This window comes from Callorhinus ursinus, unplaced genomic scaffold, assembly GCF_003265705.2.
Source record: "Callorhinus ursinus isolate GAN/ISIS: 27379988/994484 unplaced genomic scaffold, GSC_fseal_2.0 scaffold12, whole genome shotgun sequence".
Classification (NCBI taxonomy): Eukaryota; Metazoa; Chordata; class Mammalia; order Carnivora; family Otariidae; genus Callorhinus; species Callorhinus ursinus.
Window position 1 is genome coordinate 76,286,767 of NW_027397074.1, and position 23,648 is coordinate 76,310,414.

A 23,648-nucleotide genomic window follows, 5' to 3' on the forward strand; every position below is an offset into this window, starting at 1 on the left:
AAATCTTTTATAATTTTCATCTTTACCATCATATTCCATCCCTTCACCATAGTTACCCTTATTTTTGTACCTATATAAGTTTTTCTTTCTTTAAAATTTTGTGAGGCAGTTTCTTCTAACAGACCAAAATATGCCCAAAATCTAGTGTGTGGCACTGATCTATTCACCAGCCTGATCATATTCTTTTTTCTTTCCCCCTGGTTTCAGGTCTCTTCTGATTTATTTAGTGTATATTTTTCTGGGGTCTGTGTTACCCTGTTAGTATTCTGTTCTCTCATTCATCTATTCTCCTCTGGACAAAATGACAAGATGGAAAAACTCACCTCAAAAAAAAAAAAAAAAAACCAAGAGGCAGTACCAACTGCCAGGGACCTAATCAATACGTACATTAATAAGATGTTGGAACTAGAGTTCAGAATGACGATTATAAAGATACTAGCTGGACTTGAAAAAACCATGGAAGATACTAGAGAATCCCTTTCTGGAGAAATAAAAGAACTAAAATCTAACCAAGTCGAAATCAAAAAGGCTATTAATGAGGTTCAATAAAAAATGGAGCCTCTAACTGCTAGAATAAAAGAGGCAGAAGAGAGAATTAGTGATATAGAACACCAAATGATGGAGAATAAAGAAGTTGAGAAAAAAGAGAGATAAACTACTGGATCACAAGGGCAGAATTTGAGAGATAAGTGACACCATAAGATGAAACAGTATTAGAATACTTGGGATCCCAGAAGAAGGAAGAGAGAGAGGGGGGCAGAAGGTATATTGGAGCAAATTATAGCAGAGAACTTCCCTAATTTGAGGAAGGAAACAGGCATCAAAATCCAGGAGGCACAGAGAACCCCAACCAAAAAAAAAAAAAAAAAAATCAATAAAAATAGGTCAACACCCCAACATCTAAGAGTAAAACTTACAAGTCTCAGAGACAAAGAGAAATTCCTGAAAGCAGCTCGGGACAAGAGATCTGTAACTACAATGGTAGAAACATTAGACTGGCAGCAGACCTATCCACAGAGACCTGGCAGGCCAGAAAGGAATGGCATGATATATTCAGAGCACTAAATGAGAAAAATATGCAGCCAACAATACTATATCCAGCTAGCCTGTCACTGAAAATAAGAGGAGAGATAAAAAGCTTCCAAGACAAACAAAAACTGAAAGAATTTGCAAACACCAAACCAGCCATACAAGAAATATTGAAAGGGGTCCTCTAAGCAAAGAGAGCATAAAAGTAACATAGACCAGAAAGGAATAGAGACAAAATACAGTAACAGTCACCTTACAGGCAATACATTGGCACTAAATTCATATCTTTCAATAGTTACTTTGAATGTAAATGGGTTAAATGCCCCAATCAAATGACAGGGGGTATCAGATTGGATAAAAAAACAAAACCCATCAATATGGTGCATGCAAGAGACTCATTTTAGACCCAAAGACACCTCCAGATTGAAAGTGAGGGGGTGGAAAACCATTTACCATGATAATGCACATCAAAAGAAAGCTGGGGTGATAATCCTTATAACAAATTAGATTTTAAACCAAAGACTATAATAAGAGATGAGGAAGGACACTATATCCTACTTAAAGGGTCTATTCAACAAGAAGATCTAACAATGTTAAATATCTATGCCCCTAACATGGGAGCAGCCAATTATATAAGGCAATTAATAACAAAAGCAAAGATACATATCAATAATACAATAATAGTGGGGACTTTAACACCCCCCTCACTGAAATGGACAGATCATCTAAGAAAAAGATCAACAAGGAAATAAAGGCTTTAAATGACACACTGGACCAAATGGACTTCACAGATATATTCAGAACATTCCATCCCAAAGCAACAGAATACACATTCTTCTCTAGTGCCCACGGAACATTCTCCAGAATAGATCGCATCCTAGGTCACAAATCAGGTCTCAACTGGTACCAAAAAAGACTGGGATCATTCCCTGCATAGTTTCAGATCACAATGCTTTGGAACTAGAACTTAATCACAAGAGAAAAGTCAGAAAGAACTCAAATACATGGAGGCTAAAGAGCATCCTACTAAAGAGTGAATGGGTCAACCAGGAAATTAAAAAAGAATTAAAGAAATTCATGGAAACAAATGAAAATGAAAACACAACTGTTCAAAATCTTTGGGATGCAGCAAAGGCAGTCCTCTTGCCTTTCTCAAAAAAACAAGAAAGGTCTCAAATACAAATACACAACCTAACCCTACATCTAAAGGAGCTGGAAAAAGAACAGCAAATAAAGCCCAAACCCAGCAGAAGAGAAATAAAGATCAGAGCAGAAATCAATGAAATAGAAACCAAAAGAACAGTAGAACAAATCAACGAAACTAGGAGCTGGTTCTTTGAAAGAATTAACAAGATTGATAAACCCCTGGCCAGACTTATCAAGAAGAAAAGAGAAAACGACCCAAATAAATAAAATCATGAAAGAGGAGAGATCACAACCAACACCAAAGAAATACAAACAATTATAAGAACATATTATGAGCAACTCTATGCCAGCAAATTAGACAATGTGGAAGAAATGGATGCATTCCTAGAGACCTATAAACTACCAAAACTGAACCAGGAAGAAATAGAAAACCTGAACAGACCTATAACCACTAAGGAAATTGAAGCAGTCATCAAAAGTCTCCCAACAAACAAGAGCCCAGGGCCAGATGGCTTCCCAGGGGATTTCTAGCAAACATTTAAAGAAGAATTAATACCTATTCTTCTGAAACTGTTCCAAAAAATAGAAATGGAAGGAAAACTTCCAAACTCGTTTTATGAGGCCACCATTACCTTGATCCCAAAACCAGAGAAAGTCCCCATCAAAAAGGAGAACTACAGACCAATATTCCTGATGAACATGGATACAGTAATTCTCACCAAAATACTAGCCAATAGGAGACAACAGTACATTAAAAGGATTATTCACCATGACCAATGGGATTTATTCCTAGGCTGCAAGGTTGGTTCAACATCTGCAAATCAATCAATGTGATACAATACATTAACAAAAGAAAGAACCACATGATCCTCTCAATAGATACAGAAAAAGCATTTGACAAAGTACAGCATCCTTTCTTGATTAAAACTCTTCAGAGTGTAGGGACAGAGGGTACATACCTCAATATCATAAAAGCCATCTATGAAAAACCCACAGCAAATATCATTCTCAATGGGGAAAAGCTGAGAGCTTTCCCCCTAAGGTCGGGAACACGGCAGGGATGTCCACTATCACCACTGCTATTCAACATAGTATTAGAAGTCCTAGCTTCAGCAATCAGACAACAAAAAGAAATAAAAGGCATCCGAATCAGCAATGAAGAAATCAAACTCTCACTCTTTGCAGATGATATGATACTTTATGTGACAAACCCAAGAGACTTGACCCCAAACTGCTAGAACTCATACAGGAATTCAGTAAAGTGGCAGGATATAAAATCAATGCACAGAAGTCAGTGGCATTTCTATACACCAACAACAAGACAGAAGAGAAATTAAGGAGTCGGTCCCATTTACAACTGCACCCAAAACCATAAGATACCTAGGAATAAATCTAACCAAAGAGGCAAAGGATCTGTACTCAGAAAACTACAGAATACTCATGGAAGAAATTGAGGAACACACAAAGAAATGGAATAACATTCCATGCTCATGGAGTGGAAGAAAAAATATCATGAAAACATCTATGCTACCTAGAGCAATCTACACATTTAATGCAATCCCTATCAAAATAACATCAACTTTTTTCAGATATGGAACAAATAATCCTAAAATTTGTATGGAACCACAAAAGACCCTGAAGAGCCAGAGGAATGTTGAAAAAGAAAAACAAAGCCGGTGGCATCACAATTCCAGACTTCCAGCTCTATTACAAAACTGTAATCATCAAGACAGTATGGTACTGGCACAAAAACAGACACATAGATCAATGGAACAGAATCGAGAGCCCAGAAATGGACCCTCAACTCTATGGTCAACTCATCTTTGACAAAGCAGGAAAGAATGTCCAATGGAAAAAAGTCTCTTCAACAAATGGTGTTGGGAAAATTGGACAGCCACACATGGTCCAGGATGAAACTGGACCATTTCCTTACACCACACACAAAAATAGACTCAAAATGGATGAAAGACCTCAGTGTGAGGCAGGAATCCATCAAAATCCTTGAGAACACAGGCAGCAACCTCTTCGACCTCAGCCGCAGCAACTTCTTCCTAAACACATCGCCAAAGGCAAGGGAAGCAAGGACAAAAATGAACTACTGGAACTTCATCAAGATAAAAAGCTTTTGCACAGCAAAGGAAACAATCAACAAAAGCAAAAGACAACTAACAGAATGGGAGAAGATATTTGCAAATGACATATCAGATAAAGGGTTAGTATCCAAAAATCTATAAGGAACTTATCAAACTCAACACCCAAAGGACAAATAATCAAATCAAGAAATGGGAAGACATGAACAGACATTTGTGCATAGAAGACATCCAAATGGCCAACAGACACATGAAAAAGTGTTCAACATCACTCGGCATCAGGGAAATACAAATCAAAAACCTCAATGAGATACTACCTCACACCAGTCAGAATGGCTAAAATTAACACGTCAGGAAACAACAGATGTTGGCGAGGATGCGGAGAAAGGGAAACCCTCCTACACTGTTGGTGGGAATGCAAGCTGGTGCAGCAACTCTGGAAAACAGTATGGCGGTTCCTCAAAAAGTTGAAAATAGAGCTACCCTACAACCCAGCAATTGCACTACCGGGTATTTACCCCAAAGATACAAATGTAGGGATCCGAAGGGGTACGTGCACCCCGATGTTTATAGCAGCAATGTCTACAATAGCCAAACTACGGAAAGAGCCAAGATGTCCATCAACAGATGAATGAAGAAAATGTGGTGTGTGTGTGTGTGTGTGTGTGTGTGTGTGTATACACACACACACACACATATACATACCACACAATGGAATATTATGAGCCATCAAAAAAAAATCTTACCATTTACAACGATGTGGATGGACCTAGAGCATATTATGCTAAGGGAAATAAATCAATCAGAGAAAGACAAGTATCATATGATCTCACTGATATGAGGAATTTGAGAAACAAGACAGAGGACCATAGGGGAAGGGAGGAAAAAAATGAAACAAGATGAAACCAGAGAGGGAGACAAACCATAAGAGACTCTTAATCTCAGGAAACAAACTGAGAGTTGCTGGAGTGTAGGGGGGTGGGAGGGATGGGGTGGCTGGGTGATAGACATTGGGGAGGGTATGTGCTATGGTGAGCGCTGTGAATTGTGTAAGACTGCTGAATCACAGACCTGTACCCCTGAAACAAATAATATATTATATTTAAAAAAAAAAAGAAGATAGTAGGAAGGGAAAAATGAAGGGGGGGGAAATCGGAGGGGGAGACGAACCATGAGAGACTATGGACTCCGAGAAACAAACTGAGGGTTCTAGAGGGGAGGGGGGTGGGGGGATGGGTTAGCCTGGTGATGGGTATTAAAGAGGGCATGTATTGAAGGGAGCACTGGGTGTTATACGCAAACAATGAATCATGGAACATTACATCAAAAACTAATGATGTAATGTATGGTGACAAACAAAACAAAACAAAACAAGATAAAAGACTCCACTAAAAAACAAAACTACAGGCCAATATCTCTAAAGAACACGGGTACAAAAATTCTTAATAAAATACTAGCAAATAGAATCCAACAGTACATTAAAAGAATCATCCACCACTATCAGGTGGGATTTATTCCTGGGCTTCAAACGTGGTTCAGCATTTGCACATCCATCAACTGGACACATACACCACATTAATAAAAGAGTAAGAACCATAGGATCCTTTCAACATCCATTCATGATAAAAACCCTCAACAAAGCAGAGTTAGAGGGAACATAACTCAACATAATAAAGGCCGTATATGAAAACCCACAGCTAGTATCATTCTCACTGAGGAAAATTGAGAGCTTTTCCTCTACAGTAAGGAACAAGACAGGAATGTCCACTCTCACCACTGTTATTTAACATAGTACTGGAAGTCCTAGCCTTAGCAATCATACAACAAAAAGAAATAAAAGGCATCAAAACTGGCAAGGAAGGAGTCAAACTTTCACTATTTGCAGATGTGATACTCTATAGAAAACCCAGAAGACTCCACCAAAAAATTGCTAGAATGGATACACAAATTCAATAACATGGCAGCATACAAAATCAATATACAGAAATCTGTTGCATTTCTATACCCCAATAATGAAGTAGCAGAAAGAGAAATCAAGAAATTGATCCCATTTGCAATTGCATCAAAACCCGATACCTAGGAATAAACCTAACTAAAGAGGTCAAAGACCTGTACTCTGAAAACTACAAAACACTGGTCAAAGAAACTGAAGATGACGCAAAGACATGGAAAAATATTCCACGCTCATGGATAGGAAAAACAAATATTGTTAAAATGCCTATATCACCCAGAGCAATCACACATTTAATGCAATCCCTATGAAAATACCACCGGTATTTTTCACAGAGCTAGATGAAATAATCCTAAAATTTGTATGGAACCACAAAAGACCCTAAATAGCCAAAGCAATCTTGAAAAAGAAAAGCAAAATTGGAGGCATCATAATTCTGGACTTCAAGCTCTATTACAAAGCTGTAGTGATCAAGACAGTATGGTACTGGCACAAAAAAGGACACACAGATCAATGGAACAGAGAGCCCAGAAACTGCATGATTAATCTCCGACAAAGCAGTAGGGACTATACAATGGAAAAAAGGATCATCTCTTCAACAAATAGTGTTGGGAAAACTGGACAGCAACATGAAGAATGAAACTGGACCACTTTCTTACACCATACACAAAAATAAATTCAAAATGGATGCAAGCCCTAAATGTGAGACAGGAAACCATTTAAATCCTGGAGAACACAGGCAGTCACTTCTCTGAGATCGGCCATATCAGCTTCTTACTAGATATGTCCCCTGAGGCAAGGGAAACAAAAGCAAAAATAAACTATTGGGACTACATAAAATAAAAAGTTTCTGCATAGCAAAGGAAACAATCAACCAAACTAAAAGGCAACCTTCGGAATGGGAGAAGATATTTGCTAATGACATACCTGATAAAGGGTTAGTATCCAAAAGATATAAAGAATTCATCAAACTCAACACCCAAACCAAAATAATCCAGTTAAAAAATGGGCAGAAGACAATAGACATTTTTCCAAAGACATACAGATGGCCAACAGATATATGAAAAGATGCTCAACAACACTCATCATGAAATGCAAATCATAACCACAACGGGATCCCACCTCACACATGTCAAAATGGCTAAAATTAACAACACAGGAAACAACAGGGGTTGGGGAGGATGCAGAGAAAGGGGAACCCTCCTACACTGTTGGTGGGAATGCAAGCTGGTGCAGCCACTCTGGAAATAGTACGGAGGTTCCTCAAAAAGTTAAAAATAGAACTATCCTACGATACGGCAACTGCACTACTAGGTATTTACCCAAAAATACTAATTTGAAAGGATACATGCACCCCAATGTTTATAGCAGCAATGTCCACAATAGCCAAATTATGGAAAGAGCTCAAATGTCCAGTGACTGATGAATAAAGATGTGGTATAGATCTACAATGGAATATTATTCAGCCATCAAGAAGAATGAAAACTTGCCATTTGCAGCAACATGGTTGGAGCTATGAAGATTATGCTAAGTGAAATCAGTCAGAGAAAGACAAATACCGTATGATTTCACTCCTATGTGGAATTTAAGAAACAAAACAAATGAACATGGGGGTGGGGGAAAGAGACACAAACCAAGAAACAGACTCTTAACTATAGAGAACACACTGATTGGTTACAGAGAGGAGGAGGGATGAGGGAAACAGGTGATGGGAATTAAGGAGGGCACTTGTGATGAGCACCGGGCGTTGTACGGACGTGTTGAATCTATATTGTACACCTGAAACTAATATTAGACAGTATGTTAACTAAGTAGAATGGAAATAAAAACTTGGGGGCAGGGGAAGAAAATGAGCACAGCTTTACCTACCAGTCTCTGTAGTGCCACTTTCTCTAGCTCAATGAAGGACAAAACCAATTAAAATACTGTTAAGTTGTCTGTTCACATATTACTTCTAGGAAAACTAGCTCTTTAAGGTGGGTGTTTGAGGAAATTCTCTAGCTCCTTCAGGTAGTGCCCTGCTTACAATAGATGTATTAATTCCATAAAGAATATCATTCAAATTTAGGCTATTATATTCAAATTTAAGCTACATGTGGCAAATAACAGATGGAGGGGAACACAGCATGGTGCTAGGACAAGGAGTTGGTCTTTTACATGCATGCTGTGTCATGAGAAAGGTGGATCCTTAAATGTCCTCTCATACACTGGCTTTCACTAGACTCCATGGAGCAAACTATCAAACCGCCCGCTAGCATTTTCTTGGAGTACTTTTAGAAAATTGTCAAAAGTCAACAGAAGCTAGGATGCGTCTTCAATGGACAGACACCCTAAGTAGCTCGCCGTGCAGGTCTTGGAGTAACCAACCCACAACTGACCTCAGCAGTGTAAATGTAGATGGTGTTGAAGTTGGCTGCCACCAAAGCCCTCAGCATGAAGAGGAAGCCTGTCAGGCCAGAGCTAGGGAACAAGATGCCAGAGATGTTAGGAAAGGCAGCATGGAGGGCTTTCCATGGCCTTGACAGGTGCTCACATTACACAGCTTAGCATTAGAAATGCTGACACATGCCCACAGATAACCGGGTCCCAGGGAGGTGCTGCTTCTCACCTGGCCTGATTGTGGGGTCCTAAAGTAAATGCTGGACCCCAACCTTCAACCCAACTCCCCATCTGTCCTTCCCACTCCCCCAAGTGTGCTGTTCCAGCCTGGCCCCCCCAGATTAGCCCACCTTCAGCTACAACCCTCCAAAAATGATGCTGTTTGCAGAAGGATATAGATTACTATTGAGGACATCCTAGGATTGCAAATTAGAGAGTGAAATGAATTTTTACACCACAAGTAGGTTACCTATTTCCCTGAACTATTGTAACAACAGTCCAGATAATTTGGTAAACAACTAGAGTCCTGACGTTCCACGAAGCTTAGCATAAAGATCCTAAATACCCTGGTGGGTGGAGTGATTGTGCTTTGCACTAGCACCTGTATCCTGGGAGAGCTGAGGCAGGGCCGGGTCAGTGCAAGAGGGAAGGGGGAGTGGCAGGTACCAGGAAAGGCCCATTCCAGTCAAACCAGCAGCCCATTCACTACTCCCCTGGTGAAAGGGACTTGCCCCAATGCCCACTGAACACTATGGGTCAGGAAACCACAACTTAAACCCACTGCACAAACCTAGATTATTTTCAAGCAATCAGAGAGAAAAATACCTTGATGTGCAAATGTTGAGGAGAAGGAAGAATAAGGCTGTGCATCCCATGGTGATAGAAAGGCTCAGCCGTCTCCCTAGGAAATTGATGCCCAGGATATTGAAAGGATTCACTAGAAAACAAATGACAATGACAATTTCTGAAACCTCGAAAGCAAGTGGTATTTACCAACATTGGCAAGGATTCCTCCTTGTCATTTCAGAAAGAGGCAACTTCATCCGAACCTCATGTGTGTTCCAGCCAAAACCCAGTCCCATGGTCATCCACTTCATGACTCCTTCCCCACGCTTTTTCCTCGAGGGTCGAAGGAGGACAAGCACTGGTGTGTATATAAAGGGTATTTTATGCCCAAGATGACTATAACACTTAGGTCTATCGTTAATTGCAAACCTGCTAGATCTATATTTTAAATGGTTTTACTGTTTCTCATCAAATTTACGAGGCCACTGATTTTTAAGTACTATTATTTTATGTCTACTAAAATGCAAACAGTGCCGCAAATTAAAATCTAAGTAGCCATTGTAAGACATCTCAGTTTCGGAGACGTCCGAAGTGGGGTTGGGGGGAATGCATCTTAGAATTGATAGAATATATTGGGCGCCTGGGTGGCTCAGTTGGTTAAGCGACTGCTTTCGGCTCAGGTCATGATCCTGGAGTCCCGGGATCGAGTCCCGCATCGGGCTCCCTGCTCGGCGAGGAGCCTGCTTCTCCCTCTGACCCTCTCCCCTCTCATGTACTCTCTCTCTCTCATTCTCGCTCTCTCAAATAAATAAATCTTTAAAAAAAAAAAAAAAGAATTGATAGAATATAGTAATTCAAAGCTCTACTCCTGCAGACTTCTCCCCACACCAGTCTGCACTGGAGACACGTGAGCCAGGAAGGTGAGGAGACCTGTTCAGCTCTGCCAGGCAGGAGCCCGTCTAGGACAGGCTCCCCCACCCCAAACAGACAGGGCCCCCAAAACATGGAGGTCGACGCTTACGAGCAATTTCGCCAACGGTGCTGATAATCATGGTCCGGTAGTCGGAGGGAGCAAACACGTGGCAGTGGCAGGGGCTGTGGTTCTCCTCTGTGTCCGGCAGGGTTACGGCCACCCCGGACTCGGACTCGGACCGCGAGCCACACACCAGGTCCCGCTCCAGCAGCTCGGCGCTGGCCAGGATGACGCCGTAGTAGGCAAAAGAGATTCCCACCCTGGAAGGGAGAGAAGCCGCTCATTAGAAAGCTGCCCCCGGCCTGAAGGAGGGGCCAGGCCAGCAGAGGTGGGGAGAGGTGGGGAGAAGAGGGGACAAGGGGGAGAGTGGTGGGGGGGGGGGGGGGTGCAGGGGGGGGGGGGGGGGGGCGCCAAAGGCTGGGCGCGCCTCTCCTGGGGAGCCCGAGGGAGGCATGCACGGGAACCCAGGTGGGAACGGGATTTGCAAGTGCAGCCTGGGGCCGGATCCGGGAGGACCCCACAGCCGGTGAAGGAGATTTGAAGCTTGGACTCACTTTCTATCTCCGCTCTAACAAATTAGCACCAGCTCGGTGGCTGAAAAGAACACACATCTATCTATGCGCTCTGTTCTGTAGGCCAGAAGTTGTGTGGGTCTGGCTGATTTCTCTGCCATGAGGCTCCCAAGGCAGAAATGCCAGTGTAGGCAGGGCCTCAGGCCTTGCTGGGGATGGGGGCAGAATCTTTCCCGATCCAGGGCAGAATTCAGCTCCATGGGGCTCCATCCCCTTGCTACTCTTGACCAGTTGCTCTCGGTTTCTATAGGCTTCCTTCCTTCCTTGTCTTCACAGCCAGAGACGCTGAGCCGGGTCCTTCTGCTCTGGAATCCCTCCTCCCGCCTCACCTCGCGCTTTCTCTTCCACTCCATCTGTATTCCCAGCTGGAGAAATCTCTCTACTTTTAAAGACTCAAGTGATTGGATTGGGCCCACCTGTTTAATCCAGGATAGCCTCTGTATTTTAAGGCCTGTAACCTTAATTACATCTATACAGTCCCTTCATACCAGCACCCAAATTAGTGTGTGATTAAATCAACAGGAGTTGGTAATCTTGGGGGGGCGGGCGGGGGCGGAGAGTGATCTTTAGAATTCTGCCTGTCCCAAAGCATCTTTAAAGGCCAGGAGAAGGGGTGCCTGAGTGGCTCAGTTGTTAAGTATCTACCTTCCACTCGGTTCATGATCCCCGAGCCCCGCATCCGAGCCCCACATCGGGCTCCCTGATCCGTGGGAAGCCTGCTTCTCCCTTTCCCACTCCCCCTGCTTGTGTTCCCAATCTGTCAAATAAATAAATAATTTTTTAAAAAATAAAAAATAAAAGGCCATGAAGAGCCACGGGGGGGGAGGTTGCTTTTGCTTTATATGAACTTCCTGTCTTTTTTCTGTCTATTCTTTAATAAATATTTGTGTTGAGATAAAATTATAATAACGTACAGAAAAGTTCATGTGTCAAAGTCAAGGAAAGAAATAGCCCCCCAGAAACTCCGGCGGTGCCCGTCTTAGCTTCACAGAAGTGGTTGCAAAAGCCAGCCGTCAACAGCATAGGGGGACAACCAGGGGAAAGCGCCAATGTTTGGTTATCAGCCGATATTAGTGAGATGATTGTTAAACTTGTCTGTTAATTATAGGAGTGGAATCATCTAAGAAAATGTCCTCAAGTAGTTGAGACTCTTAATGAAGTATCAGGTTGAAATGTCACGGAGCCTGGGCTTGCTTCAAAGTATGTCAGCCCGGGAAAACACAGCCGAAGCAATTATGAGGGACTGCCCGTGACTGTCAGATATGGGCGATGGATCAATCAGAGGTCATCACAGTACCCTCTACTTCTGTGTGCATTTGAAAATTTTCATAACAAAGTATCAAAAAAAACCCAATAATTACAATGCTTCCCCTTGTTATTAAAGTAACTTTAGTTCGGGGCGCCTGGGTGGCTCGGTCGGTTAAGTGTCTGCCTTTGGCTCGGGTCATGATCCCAGGGTGCTGGGATCGAGCCACGCGTGGGGCTCTCTGCTCAGTGGGGAGCCTGCTTCTCCCCCTCCCACTGGTGCTCCCCCCTGCTTGGGCTCTCTCTCTTTCTCAAATAAATAAATAAAATATTTAAAAAAAAATAAAGCAGCTCTAGTTCAATTTCCAAATATTGAGAGTATTTTAAAAATTAAAGCCTTAAGAGGCAACATACCAGCCTATTAATAATGATTTTATCTGAGAAAGGCAGGTAGACACTTTCCTGAATTTAAACACTGTTGATTAGTTTTGCCTGCTTTCTATCTATATATAAATGGAATCACAGAATATGCATCTGTATGTCTGCTTCCTCTGCTCATTATGTTTGTAAGATTCAGCCATGTTGAATGTAGATAACTAGTTTTCTCTTTCCCATTATTGTATAGTATTCTATTTTATGATTGTAACACAGTGTATCCATTATACTGTGAATGGACATGTGGGTGGTTTAGAGTTTGGGGCTGTTACAAATAAAATAATGCTAAGGACATTCATGCAAATGTATTTTGGTCAACACATGTATGCATTTCTGCTGGGTATAAAGCTACGAATGGAATTACTGAGTCATAGGCTATGCATATTTTCAACTGTGATAAATACCTCTAAATGGTTTCCCAAAGTGGTTTTAATTTGAACTCCAGTCAGCAGTGCATGAGAGTTCCAGTTACTTTACATTCTTCCCAACACTTGCTATACTTAATCTCATTGGTTTGTTAATTGGTATAGTTAATTTAATTTTAGCCATTCCAGTGGGTTTGTAACGGTGTCTCATTGGTTTTAATTTGCATTTCCCTGGTGACTTTAAGGTTGGGCATGTTTTCATATATTTTTTGATGCAGTGCCAGTTCAAGTCTCTTGCCTATTTCTCTACTGGTTTGTGTATCTTTTTCTTGTTGGAAAAAATTCTATACATATAATTTTATATATCGCTACAGTTGCATATATATAAAATTTTATTTGGTAGGTATTTTAGAAATTTCTTCTCCCAGTTGGTGACCTTACCTCTCAGATTCCTCATGGTATCTCATGGCTCAGAGTTCCTAATTTAATGGAGTAGCACTTTTTGTATCTTGTTTAGAAAATCTTTGCGTATTCAAGGTCATGACTGCAGAGAGTGAGGCACAAAGAAACCACCAGAGTCTTTGATTTTGGTAACTTCATTGAATTTGATTACTGGTAACTTCAAAGGATCACTTTGTCGTGTGGCGAGGAAAAAGGCCAGACTACAAAAGGTTAGAAAGTGACCTCATATGAAAAATAAAAATCCAGTCATCAATAATTTCTTTCTCCTTAAAAAAAAAATGGTTTATTTATTGGTTGGTTGGTGGTGGTAGCAGAAAGATAAGACATTGCTGGAGTCAGCCTTGGGGTTTTACTCCCCCCTGGCACTGAGTGGATTTACTTAAGTCGGCTCTGTGTTTATTGAAAAGTCATTTTGAAATGATTACATTCTTACCATATGACCCAGATCTGTAACGTGGTCCGTAAATATTTAGCACCCAATAGGTCTGCAAATCTTCCTCTTTTTTCCTGGGGGGGGGTGGTGAAAAGGGACAGGCAGATTAGAGTTAGTGGCCTACAGACTGGCAGAGGTTGCTCTAGTATTTTAGAGAACAGAAAGTAAGAACAGTGTGGGAATGTAATGGGGCATGTAATGGGGCTCCCATGAGCGCACCTCACCCAGCCCACAGATCGCTGCTTCTCATCCATCTCGGCCAGTCAGTCTTCGCATGCTTTTTATTATCATTGGCAAGGACCAGCCCATTGAAGTGAAAATTCTAACCCTTTCTCTCTTCCTCTTCTCACCAGTGCTGGTGAGTGGGGGGGTAAAGCACAGAAAATAGTAGGATACAAGAAAAGCATAACCATAAAACTGTTGGGAGATTCATTTAAACTTCACATTAAAATGGAAAACCTAGTATTGAAAAACAGCGTGAGAATTGTGTAAGAAAAAGAATGGCATACATTTGGAAGGAGGATAGAATGCCCGATTTCTTTTTGTGTCTTTAGGGTAATTAGCACAACTCTTATCCATAGTCACTGCTATGTCCAATATTTTGGAGAAAAATAAATAAGGATGGGTTATATACGATTGAGCAGTGATGGATTTTTATTTAAAGCTAGGAACGTAAAAAAATAAATAAAGCTAAGAATGCTTTGTGTGTGTGTGGGGGGGTACTTTGTTGAAAACCAACTATTTTTTTCTCACAAATAGACCTGGAATTACAGGCCCCCTTTAGATAGACCAGGAGTATGATCCTAGGTGTCCTGGATTTTGTTGTCACAAAAAAGTTAAAGTTTGAAGAAACTTGCTCCAGTGACTTTTTTTTTTTTTTTAAGTAATCTCGACACCCATGGTAGGGTTCAAATTTTCAGCCTAGATCAAGAGTCACAAGCTCTACCTACTGAGCCAGCCAGGCATCCTGCTGATCTAATGACTTTTAGGCTCAGCTCCTAAAGGTCACTGTGGGCAAAGGGTAGCAAGTGACAGTCCCTTTTCATCTGCTTTCCATACTGGGGCTCTGGCCAGTCATCATTGGAAAACCTCTGAACTAGTCCTAGCCTCCCATTTTCCAAAAGAATATGTGACCCAGAGAGGGCAAGTGACTTGCCCAGGGTCACACAGCTCTTTGGAGGCACAGCCAGCCTGGTATCAGGTCTCCTAAACACTAGTCCTGAGTCTTGCCCATCTGCCTCCCTGACATGCCCCCTTGAGTCTAGATGTGACTATGGTCCCCTCAAATCCTCAAGTGTAACTGGAGATTCAGAACTCTGAGTCTGCCGTAAATCACAATGAATCATAAATTATAGTCAAAGAAATTAGGTGGTCATGAATCTTAGACTGCAATCCAAACTGGTGGACTCATTCACTCATCTATGGTGTGGCCCTTCCTTAGCCAGTCCCCAGAGCTTCTCGTCTCCGAGTCTGTGCAGTGAAGCTGCAGAGGCTGCCCTGCCCAGGCCATCGTGTCCAGCCCCCTCGGCATGGCACTCGGATGGCAGCCAGCATGACGAAATCCACTGCATATTCCTGCCTCTGGTCTTGGCTCACACCACTCCACCTCCTTCCTCCCCTGAGGATGCCTCTCCTTTCAGTGTTCAATTTATGCCTCAATTATCCCCTCAAGGAGGCTCCACTGCCCTGGCCATGCTCACCTCTCTGCTCTGATCCTACACGCTGTTGCCTGTGCCACTCACCTGGTTCTAACATCTGGCTGTTTTATTAGTGGTTCTTTGCTGTGCGAGCCTCATCTCACTAAGCAGATTGTAAGAAACTTGAAGGCAGGGTCTGTGGCTTATAGCTCTGTATCCACAGGGCCTCGCACCAGAGACAGTCATGAAGGACAAGACCATCAGGTGGGCATATGGATGGAAGCTGCAAGCTGAAGGCAAGGGGAGGAAAGCAGGGGGAAGAGGAAGGGGGAGAAAGGAGAAGGATGTAAGAGGGACGATGGAGGATGGGGAATGTGGAGAGAAGATGGAGACTAGATGGGGTGGAGGAGGGAGGGTAGTTGTTATGGGACTTGAGTCTCCCTGATTTAATACTTTATAATATATTTTAAAGTTGTTAAGAGAGTCGCTCTTAAATGTTCTCACCACAAAAAAAAGAAAAAGAAATGGTAATTATGTGATATGATGGAGGTGTTGACAAACTCTATGGCAGGTATCATTTTGCAATATAGAAGTGTATCAAATCAATACACTGTACCCCTTAAATTTACACAATGTCATATGTCAATTACAGCTCAATAAAGCTGGAAGAGGGGTAAACAGAAGAACAGCCTCTCCCACAGGCATGCCAGCCCTGGTGAGAACCTACAGCTTTTCTCTGTACTGCTGGTGTCCCTGCTTTGTGTCACTCTCTACCTCTCTGGTGATGCCTTTTGCTCAGTCATATGTCCAGCATCCTTGTATTCTGTCAGTCCTCCTCTTATCAAAATCTTCACTTAGCCATGGATCCAAGGATACAAAGGCTGATTGATAAAGATCACAGAAGACCTTAAATGCCAGGACGAGGATTCTGGGCTTCACGTATAGTCAGGGACTGAGAGGGGCAGGGGCAGGGAGGCACTGAAGGCTCCTGAACAGAAGGGGTGGTATTGGTGTTTGAAGAATACTCGTCTGACAGTGTTGTGCTGGATGACATCACAGGGCATGGGGCAGGAGGTGGCAGTGTGAAAGAAAGAGACTGGACGGAAAAGCCAACTGTTGTAGAGGCACCAGTGGGATTGGCAGCCGATCAGGCTTGGTGGTGCAGAGGTTTGCAACGTCTCAAAGGGGATGCCACAGTGAGATGAGCATTAATGAACACCTGTTTCAGGCTGCAATGTGAAATAAGCCAGACACAGTACTGTATAATTCCCCTTATATGAAATAGAGAATAGGCAAACTCATAGAAACAGAAAGCAGAAGTTACCAGGGATTGGGGGTGGGTAGGAGTGAGGAGTTATGGCCTAACAGAGTGACCGTTCAGGATGATGACAAAATTCTGAATGTATTTGATGCCACTGAATTGTACACTTCAAAATGATGACACAAACAAATGGAAAGACATCCCATGCTCATGGATTAGGAGAACAAATACTGTTAAAATGTCTATATCACCCAAAGAAATCTACAGATTTAATACAATCCCTATCAAATATCAACAGCATTTTTCAAAAAACTAGACAAATAATCTTAAAATTTGTGTGGAACAACTGAAGATCCTAAATAGCCAAAGCAATCTTGAAAAAAGAAAAGCAAAGCTGGAGGCATCACAATTCTGGACTTCAAGCTATGTTACAAAGCTGTAGTGATCAAGACAGTATGGTACTGGCACAAAAAAAGACACATAGATCAATGGAACAGAATAGAATACCCACAAATAAACTCCCAATTATATGGCCAATTAATCTTTGACAAAGGAAGCAAGACTATGCAATGGGAAAAAGTCTCTCCAATAAATGGTGTTGGGAAAAATGAACAGCTACATGCAAAAGAATGAAGCTGGACCTCTTTCTTACACCATACACAAAAATAGGCTCAAAATGGATTAAAGACCTAAATATGAGATAGGAAACCATAAAAATCCTAGAAAAGAGGACAGGCAGTAATTTCTCTGACATCAGCCATAGCAACATTTTTCTAGATATGTCTTCCAAGACAAGGGAAACAAAAGCAAAAATAAACTACTGGGACTGCATCAAAATAAAAAGCTTCTACACAACAAAGAAAACAACAAAACTAAAAGACAACCTACCAAATGAGAGAAGATATTTGCAAATGACATATTCAGTGAGGGGTTAGTATCCAAAATACATAAAGCACTTATACAACTCAACACCAAAACACTCCAATAATCCAATTAAAAAATGGGCAGAAGATATGAACAGACATTTTTCCAAAGATGACATTCAGATGGCCAACAGACACATGAGAAAATGCTCAACACCACTCCTCATCAGGGAAATGTGAATCAAAACCACAATGAGCTATATCCTCACATCTGTCAGAATGACTAAAATCAAAAATACAAAAAACAACAAGTGTTGGTGAGGATGTGGAGAAAAGGAAACTTCCTGTACTGTTGATGGGAATATAAACTGGTGCAGCACTGTGGAAAACAGTATGGAGGGTCCTCAAAAAATTAAAAATAGAACTACTGTATGATCCAGCAATCACACTACTAGGTATTTACCCAAAGAATATGAAAATACTAATTTGAAAAGATATATGCACCCCTATGTTTATTGCAGCATTATTTATAAAAGCCAAATTATGGAAGCAACCCAAGTATCCAGAGATGAATGGATAAAGAGGTGGTGTAAATATATGGTAGAATATTACTCAGCCATAAAAAAAAGAGTGAAATCTTGCCATTTGCAATGACATGGATAGATCTAGAGGATATAATGCTAAGTGAAAAAGTCAGTCAGAGAAAGACAAATACCGTATGACTTCACTCAAATGTGGCATTTAAGAAATAAAACAAAGGAACAAAGAAAAAAAGAGATAAATAAAAAAACAGACTCTTAACTATAGAGAACAAACTGATGGTTACCAGAGGGAAGATGGGGGGTAGGGCGATGGGTGAAATAGGTGAAGGAAATTAAGAGTACACTTATCATGATGAGAAATGAGTAATGTATAAAATTGCTGAATCACTATATTGTATACCTGAAAGTACTATAACACTGTACACTAATTATACTGGAATTAAAATTTTTAAAAAGCCGTGTCTGGAAAAAAAAAAAAAAACATTACAGTTGACCCTTGAACAACATGAATTTGAACTGTGCAGGTCCACTTAAATGTGGATTTTTTTTTTATATAAATACAGTACAGTACTGTAAATATATTTTCTCTTCCTTATGATTTTCTTAACATTTTTTCTTTTCTCTAGGTTATTTTATTGTAAGAAGACAGTATATAATACATATTACATACAAAATATTGGTTTGGTTTGGTTTGGTTTTGAGAGAGAGTGGGGGAAAGGGGCAGAGGGAGAGGGAGAGAGAGAATCTTAAGCAGGCTCCATGCCAAGCACAGAGCTCTATCTCACGACCCTGAGATCATGACCTGAGCTGAAATCAAGAGTCAGTTGCTTAACCAACTGAGCCACCCAGGTGCTGCCCATACAAAATATATGCTAACCAACTATTTATGTTATCAGGAAGGCCTCTGGTCAACAGGAGGCTATTAATGAAGTTTTTGAGGAATCAAAAGTTACCCATGGATTTTCAACTGCATGGGGAGAGGGTCAGCACCCCTAACCCCTGTGTTGTTCAAGAGTCAACTGTACTCACTTTAGAATCTTGGAGTCCTTCCTTTCCTTTTCTGAGATCAGTTTCTTAATTTGACGAATGAAAGTACTATATGTTGGCTAACTGAACATAATAATAAAAAATAAATTTAAAAAATACATATAAAAAATAAAATGCAAAAAAAAAGAAAGTAAAATATTTGCCTACCTCATAGGGTTTTCTCTAAGTATCAAATAAAAAATGTACATCAAAAAAAAAAATAGAGATAAAAAACACATAGGGAGAACTCTCCCCTCAGGAAATTCAGCCTTCCAATAAGAGTTTTTTGTCTTGGTTTTTGGGTTTGTTTGTTTGTTTGTTTGTTTGTTTTTTAATGTTGCTGAGGAATATAAAAAGACTTGACTAGTGGGAACATACACTTTTATCAAAATAAAAATATTTAATATTATAAAGGTATCAATTCTCTTTATGTGTTAACTAATAATTCCAACACCATCCCAATTAAACTCTCCTAGTTTTGGGGGGGGAATTAGGAGAAGATCTTAATAAAGTGACTTCAAAGTTGTTCCAGAAAAATAGTACTGAGAAAATAACTTGGAAAATTCTGAAAAAGAATTTTGACAAGGGGACTTATCCTACTAGATATGAAAAATACTGTAATTAAAAGTGTCACATTGGACCAACAATTAACCTGTATCCTTTCCCCAACAACATGAAATACCCTCTTTATCATATAACAAGTCCTCATACATACCTGAATCTACAAATCTGTCATTAGAACACAATAGAGAATTCAAAAATAGACTCAAATATACAAAAGATGGATTATTCAATAAAAATATATGAGTGCAAATGGTTAGCCATTTAGATATAACCAAATTAGACCTGTACCATGTTTCTTATATTCAATTAAACCCAGACAGATCCAACATTTAAGTGGTAAGTATGAAACCAAATTAACCCAATAGAAAGGAGAAGGATACCAGAATGTTGTTGTAAAAGGTAAGCTTGAAACCACTAAAAAAGACAGTAGTAAAAATATTACAAATCTAAACAGATACCTGCTTAGAAAATAATGTCTAATTTAGGGAAACTTATGAACAACATGAAACAAAAACATAAGACAAAAGTAATTTGGAAGATGAGACTGGGGCAGATCAGAACTAACATCTTCAAGGGCCTTGTACTGTTCAGAGAGCAAATAAAGACACTAAGTAACATAGATATTGTGGGTACTCATTTTCAATATTTAAGGGCTATAATATATATCTTATATATATAAGAGATATATATATATATCTCTTATATATATAAGAATATAATAATAATAATAGTAAATATAACAAAAGAAATAGAGTGCACAAATTCCTAGCCAGTAGAAGGAAGCACAGGGGGAGAAAAGCAAACTGAATCACTCTAATAAAAGGTAGGAAAGGAGAAAGTGAAAGACATGGTTAAGAGGAAATATAAAATGGCAGAAGCCCAAATTGTGAGTAATCACAATAGATATAAATGGATCAAATTCATTACTAAAAGGCACAGAATACCAGATTGAGTGAAAAAAATAAAGATCAGTTATATATACACACAAGAAATAACTTTAAAGCAAAGCAACACAGGAAAGTTAAAAATGAAGGTCTGGAAAAAAGATACATCAGGAAAAATGCTAACCTAAGGTAGTTTTGATATAGTAATATGAGAGAAAATAAAATTTAAGGCCCAAACCAGTACAAAATAACAACATAATAAGGTTAATCCATGAGACTAAGCCAATCATGTGTTAGGAAGCAACAAGATATCCTGAAAATATATGAAGTAAACTGTCAGGACTGTAAGGAGAAAGGAACAAAGCCATCATCTTATTGAAAAACTGTTAGCTCAGCCAGGCAAAATCTAGCAAAAGTGTCAGATATTTATATGGCACAATTAACAGTATATAACAAAATATATATACTCAATGAGAACACATGCTCTTTTTAAGCACACATGGAACATCAATTAAAAGTCACTATGTAGAGAACAACAGAAAAATCTCCAATATTCCAAATAGTTGATAACATCCTCTGACCAAAATGCAATTAAATTAGAAACAAACAAAAAAGGGGAGTTAACGGATAACTCACTGGTTAAAGAGAAAGAACAGTTACAAAATAGATATAAAAATAAAATTACTCTGTAACAAAACTTGTTAAATGCAGCTTAATTAAAAATCAAAACTTAATTAAAAATCAAAAAGACTGACCATAAATGAGCTAAGTACTAAACTCAAGAAGCTAGAAAAACATAAAAAGCTAAAGGAGAAAACAAAGAGTAGAAATTAATAAGACCACAAAAAAAAAAAGTCAATAAAGAGAACAGCAATGAAAAACCCTTGTTCTTTGAAGTTAATACACAAACCTCTAGTAAGAGGACCATGAAATAAGAGAAGGCACAAATATATGGCATTAAAATGAAAGACGGGACATATTGCAGCAGATTTTTGAAACTCCTAAGAGGACACTGGGAACAATTTTATATCAACAAATTTGAAAACCTAGATGAGCCGGACAATTTTCTAAAATATATACACTACCAGAATTGACTCAATCAAAAGTCTTAAATAAAAGTAGACTCTAAACTTTACATAAATTAAATCATAGTTTTAAAAACTCCTCCATGTAACACCCCATTGTTACCCCCCCCACTGCTCCCCTCAAAATACATATTAGGCATAAATGACATTAGAGGCGAGTTTCACCAAGCATTCCAAAACCATATTCCAACCATAACCAAGAGGTGAATTTCTATCTTACATAAAGTGTTGCTGAGTTGGCAGGACAGGTGAGGAAGGTACCACTGGTACCTATGATTGACCCGCCTACAGTTGGGTGATCAGGGCTGGTGTGAGACATGATTTCAGATTGACATTAAGAGTCCTGGAACCAGTAGAATGTAAATGCCAAATTTTTTTTTAAGAAATCATTGAGGGATGCCTGGGTGGCTCAGTCGGTTAAGCATCTGCCTTCGGTTCAGGTCATGATCACAGAGTTCTGGGATCAAGTCCCACATAAGGTTCCTTGCTCAGTGGGGAGCCTGCTTCTCCTCCTGTTCCCCCTGCTTGTGGTCTCTTTCTCTCTGACAAATAAATAAATAAAACCTTTTTTAAAAAAAGAAATCATCTAATGAGGTTTATAGTTTGATATCACTTATCATTTACATCATTTATAAGGCCAGTACAAGAAAATAAAATTATAAAACAATCTCTCACCTATAAACAAAGATGCCAAGACATGTGACTAGCTCTGCAAGGTAGAGGTTATTATTCCCATTTCATCAATGAGGAAAGCGAAGGTAGGTAATTTGCTAGGGCCACCTGGCTCTCCACGGAGCTGGATTTAGTCCCAGTCTGCTCTGCTCTTATCCCTCGTCCCTCTAGGGCAAGGCTAGAGAGTGAAGGTCCCCTCCCCTCTACCCTTCTAGGACTGAGGGGATTTCTGGTGGGAGGAGAAGACCTCCCTGCTGGGAACTTACCAGGATGGGCTCCACCAGCTTCCCCTCCGGCATGACTGAGCGGTTTATCCTGGCGATGCGCTGCAGGGTGGCGAGGGCAGCCTGAGTGTTCCCAGTGGAGACACTGAAGCGAGCGGACTCGGGAATAAACTGGGCACAGAAGGAAAGAGCATCAGAATTCAACTGCTGTGGACCCCAGGGGTTCCATAGTGACTCTTGTATAGTCACATGCCCCAGTTTCCAGGGATGGAGGAGCAGCAAGCATAAAGCCACACAGTATGGCAGGCATCTTCAGCATTCCAAGTTGATCTGGAACAAATAGGGTGATATCCTCCTTACTATAGTCCCATCTTGATGACATCAGGATGATCCAGAGCCCAACCTACTCGTTAACACAAGGAAATGCTTACATCCACTTGGTAAACAGCTGCCCCAGGGTCCCTCTACTGCACTGTCAGCCCAGCCTCTCCCCAGAAATCCTGCGATCTCCCACATGCAACAGCCCACAGCATGAATACAGCAGGGGCTCTGGCACCCACAGGGGGAAGAATCACTCCTGACTCACCAGACAGACCCTCAACCCACTGATCGTTGACTGCCATACTCAGAAAACAAGACAGGTTGGGGCACCCAAGTGGCTCAGTCAGTTAAGCGACTGACTTCGGCTCAGGTCAAGATCTTGGGGTCCTGGGATTGGGCCCCATGTCGGGCTCCCCACTCAGCGGGGTCTGTTTGTCCCTCTCCCTCTGCCCCTCCCCCCATTCATGCTCTCACACTCTCTCAAGGAAATAAACAAATATAAATACATACATACATAACAAGACAGGCCTCTGTGGAGGCTGGGACCTTGACAGTCACCTTGAACCACTCCCTACCCTTCATGCCTCACAACCGATCAAGGCGGGCTGGTTCTTTCTCAGAAAAGCACCTCCCCCAGCAGCACCCTGCTCCCTATCCCGTGGCCAGCAGGCAGGGCAGGTCCTCCTCATCTCCCACTAGGATG

General features: G+C 40.7%; 1 protein-coding gene across 5 annotated transcripts in view; it reads right to left on the reverse strand.

Moving 5' to 3' along the window:
* Window positions 1-23,648, reverse strand: part of SVOPL (SVOP like) — a 78,719-nt gene that overhangs the window by 25,826 nt on the left and 29,245 nt on the right. For all 5 annotated transcript variants that reach the window (XM_073899257.1, XM_073899258.1, XM_025854990.2 and 2 more), the window contains 5 exons: window positions 22,667-22,795; window positions 13,867-13,940; window positions 10,403-10,614; window positions 9,421-9,532; window positions 8,595-8,676 (listed from right to left, as the gene is read on the reverse strand). In XM_073899257.1, the coding sequence (XP_073755358.1) occupies window positions 8,595-8,676; window positions 9,421-9,532; window positions 10,403-10,614; window positions 13,867-13,940; window positions 22,667-22,795 (609 nt within the window). The remainder of the gene's footprint in view (window positions 1-8,594; window positions 8,677-9,420; window positions 9,533-10,402; window positions 10,615-13,866; window positions 13,941-22,666; window positions 22,796-23,648) is intronic.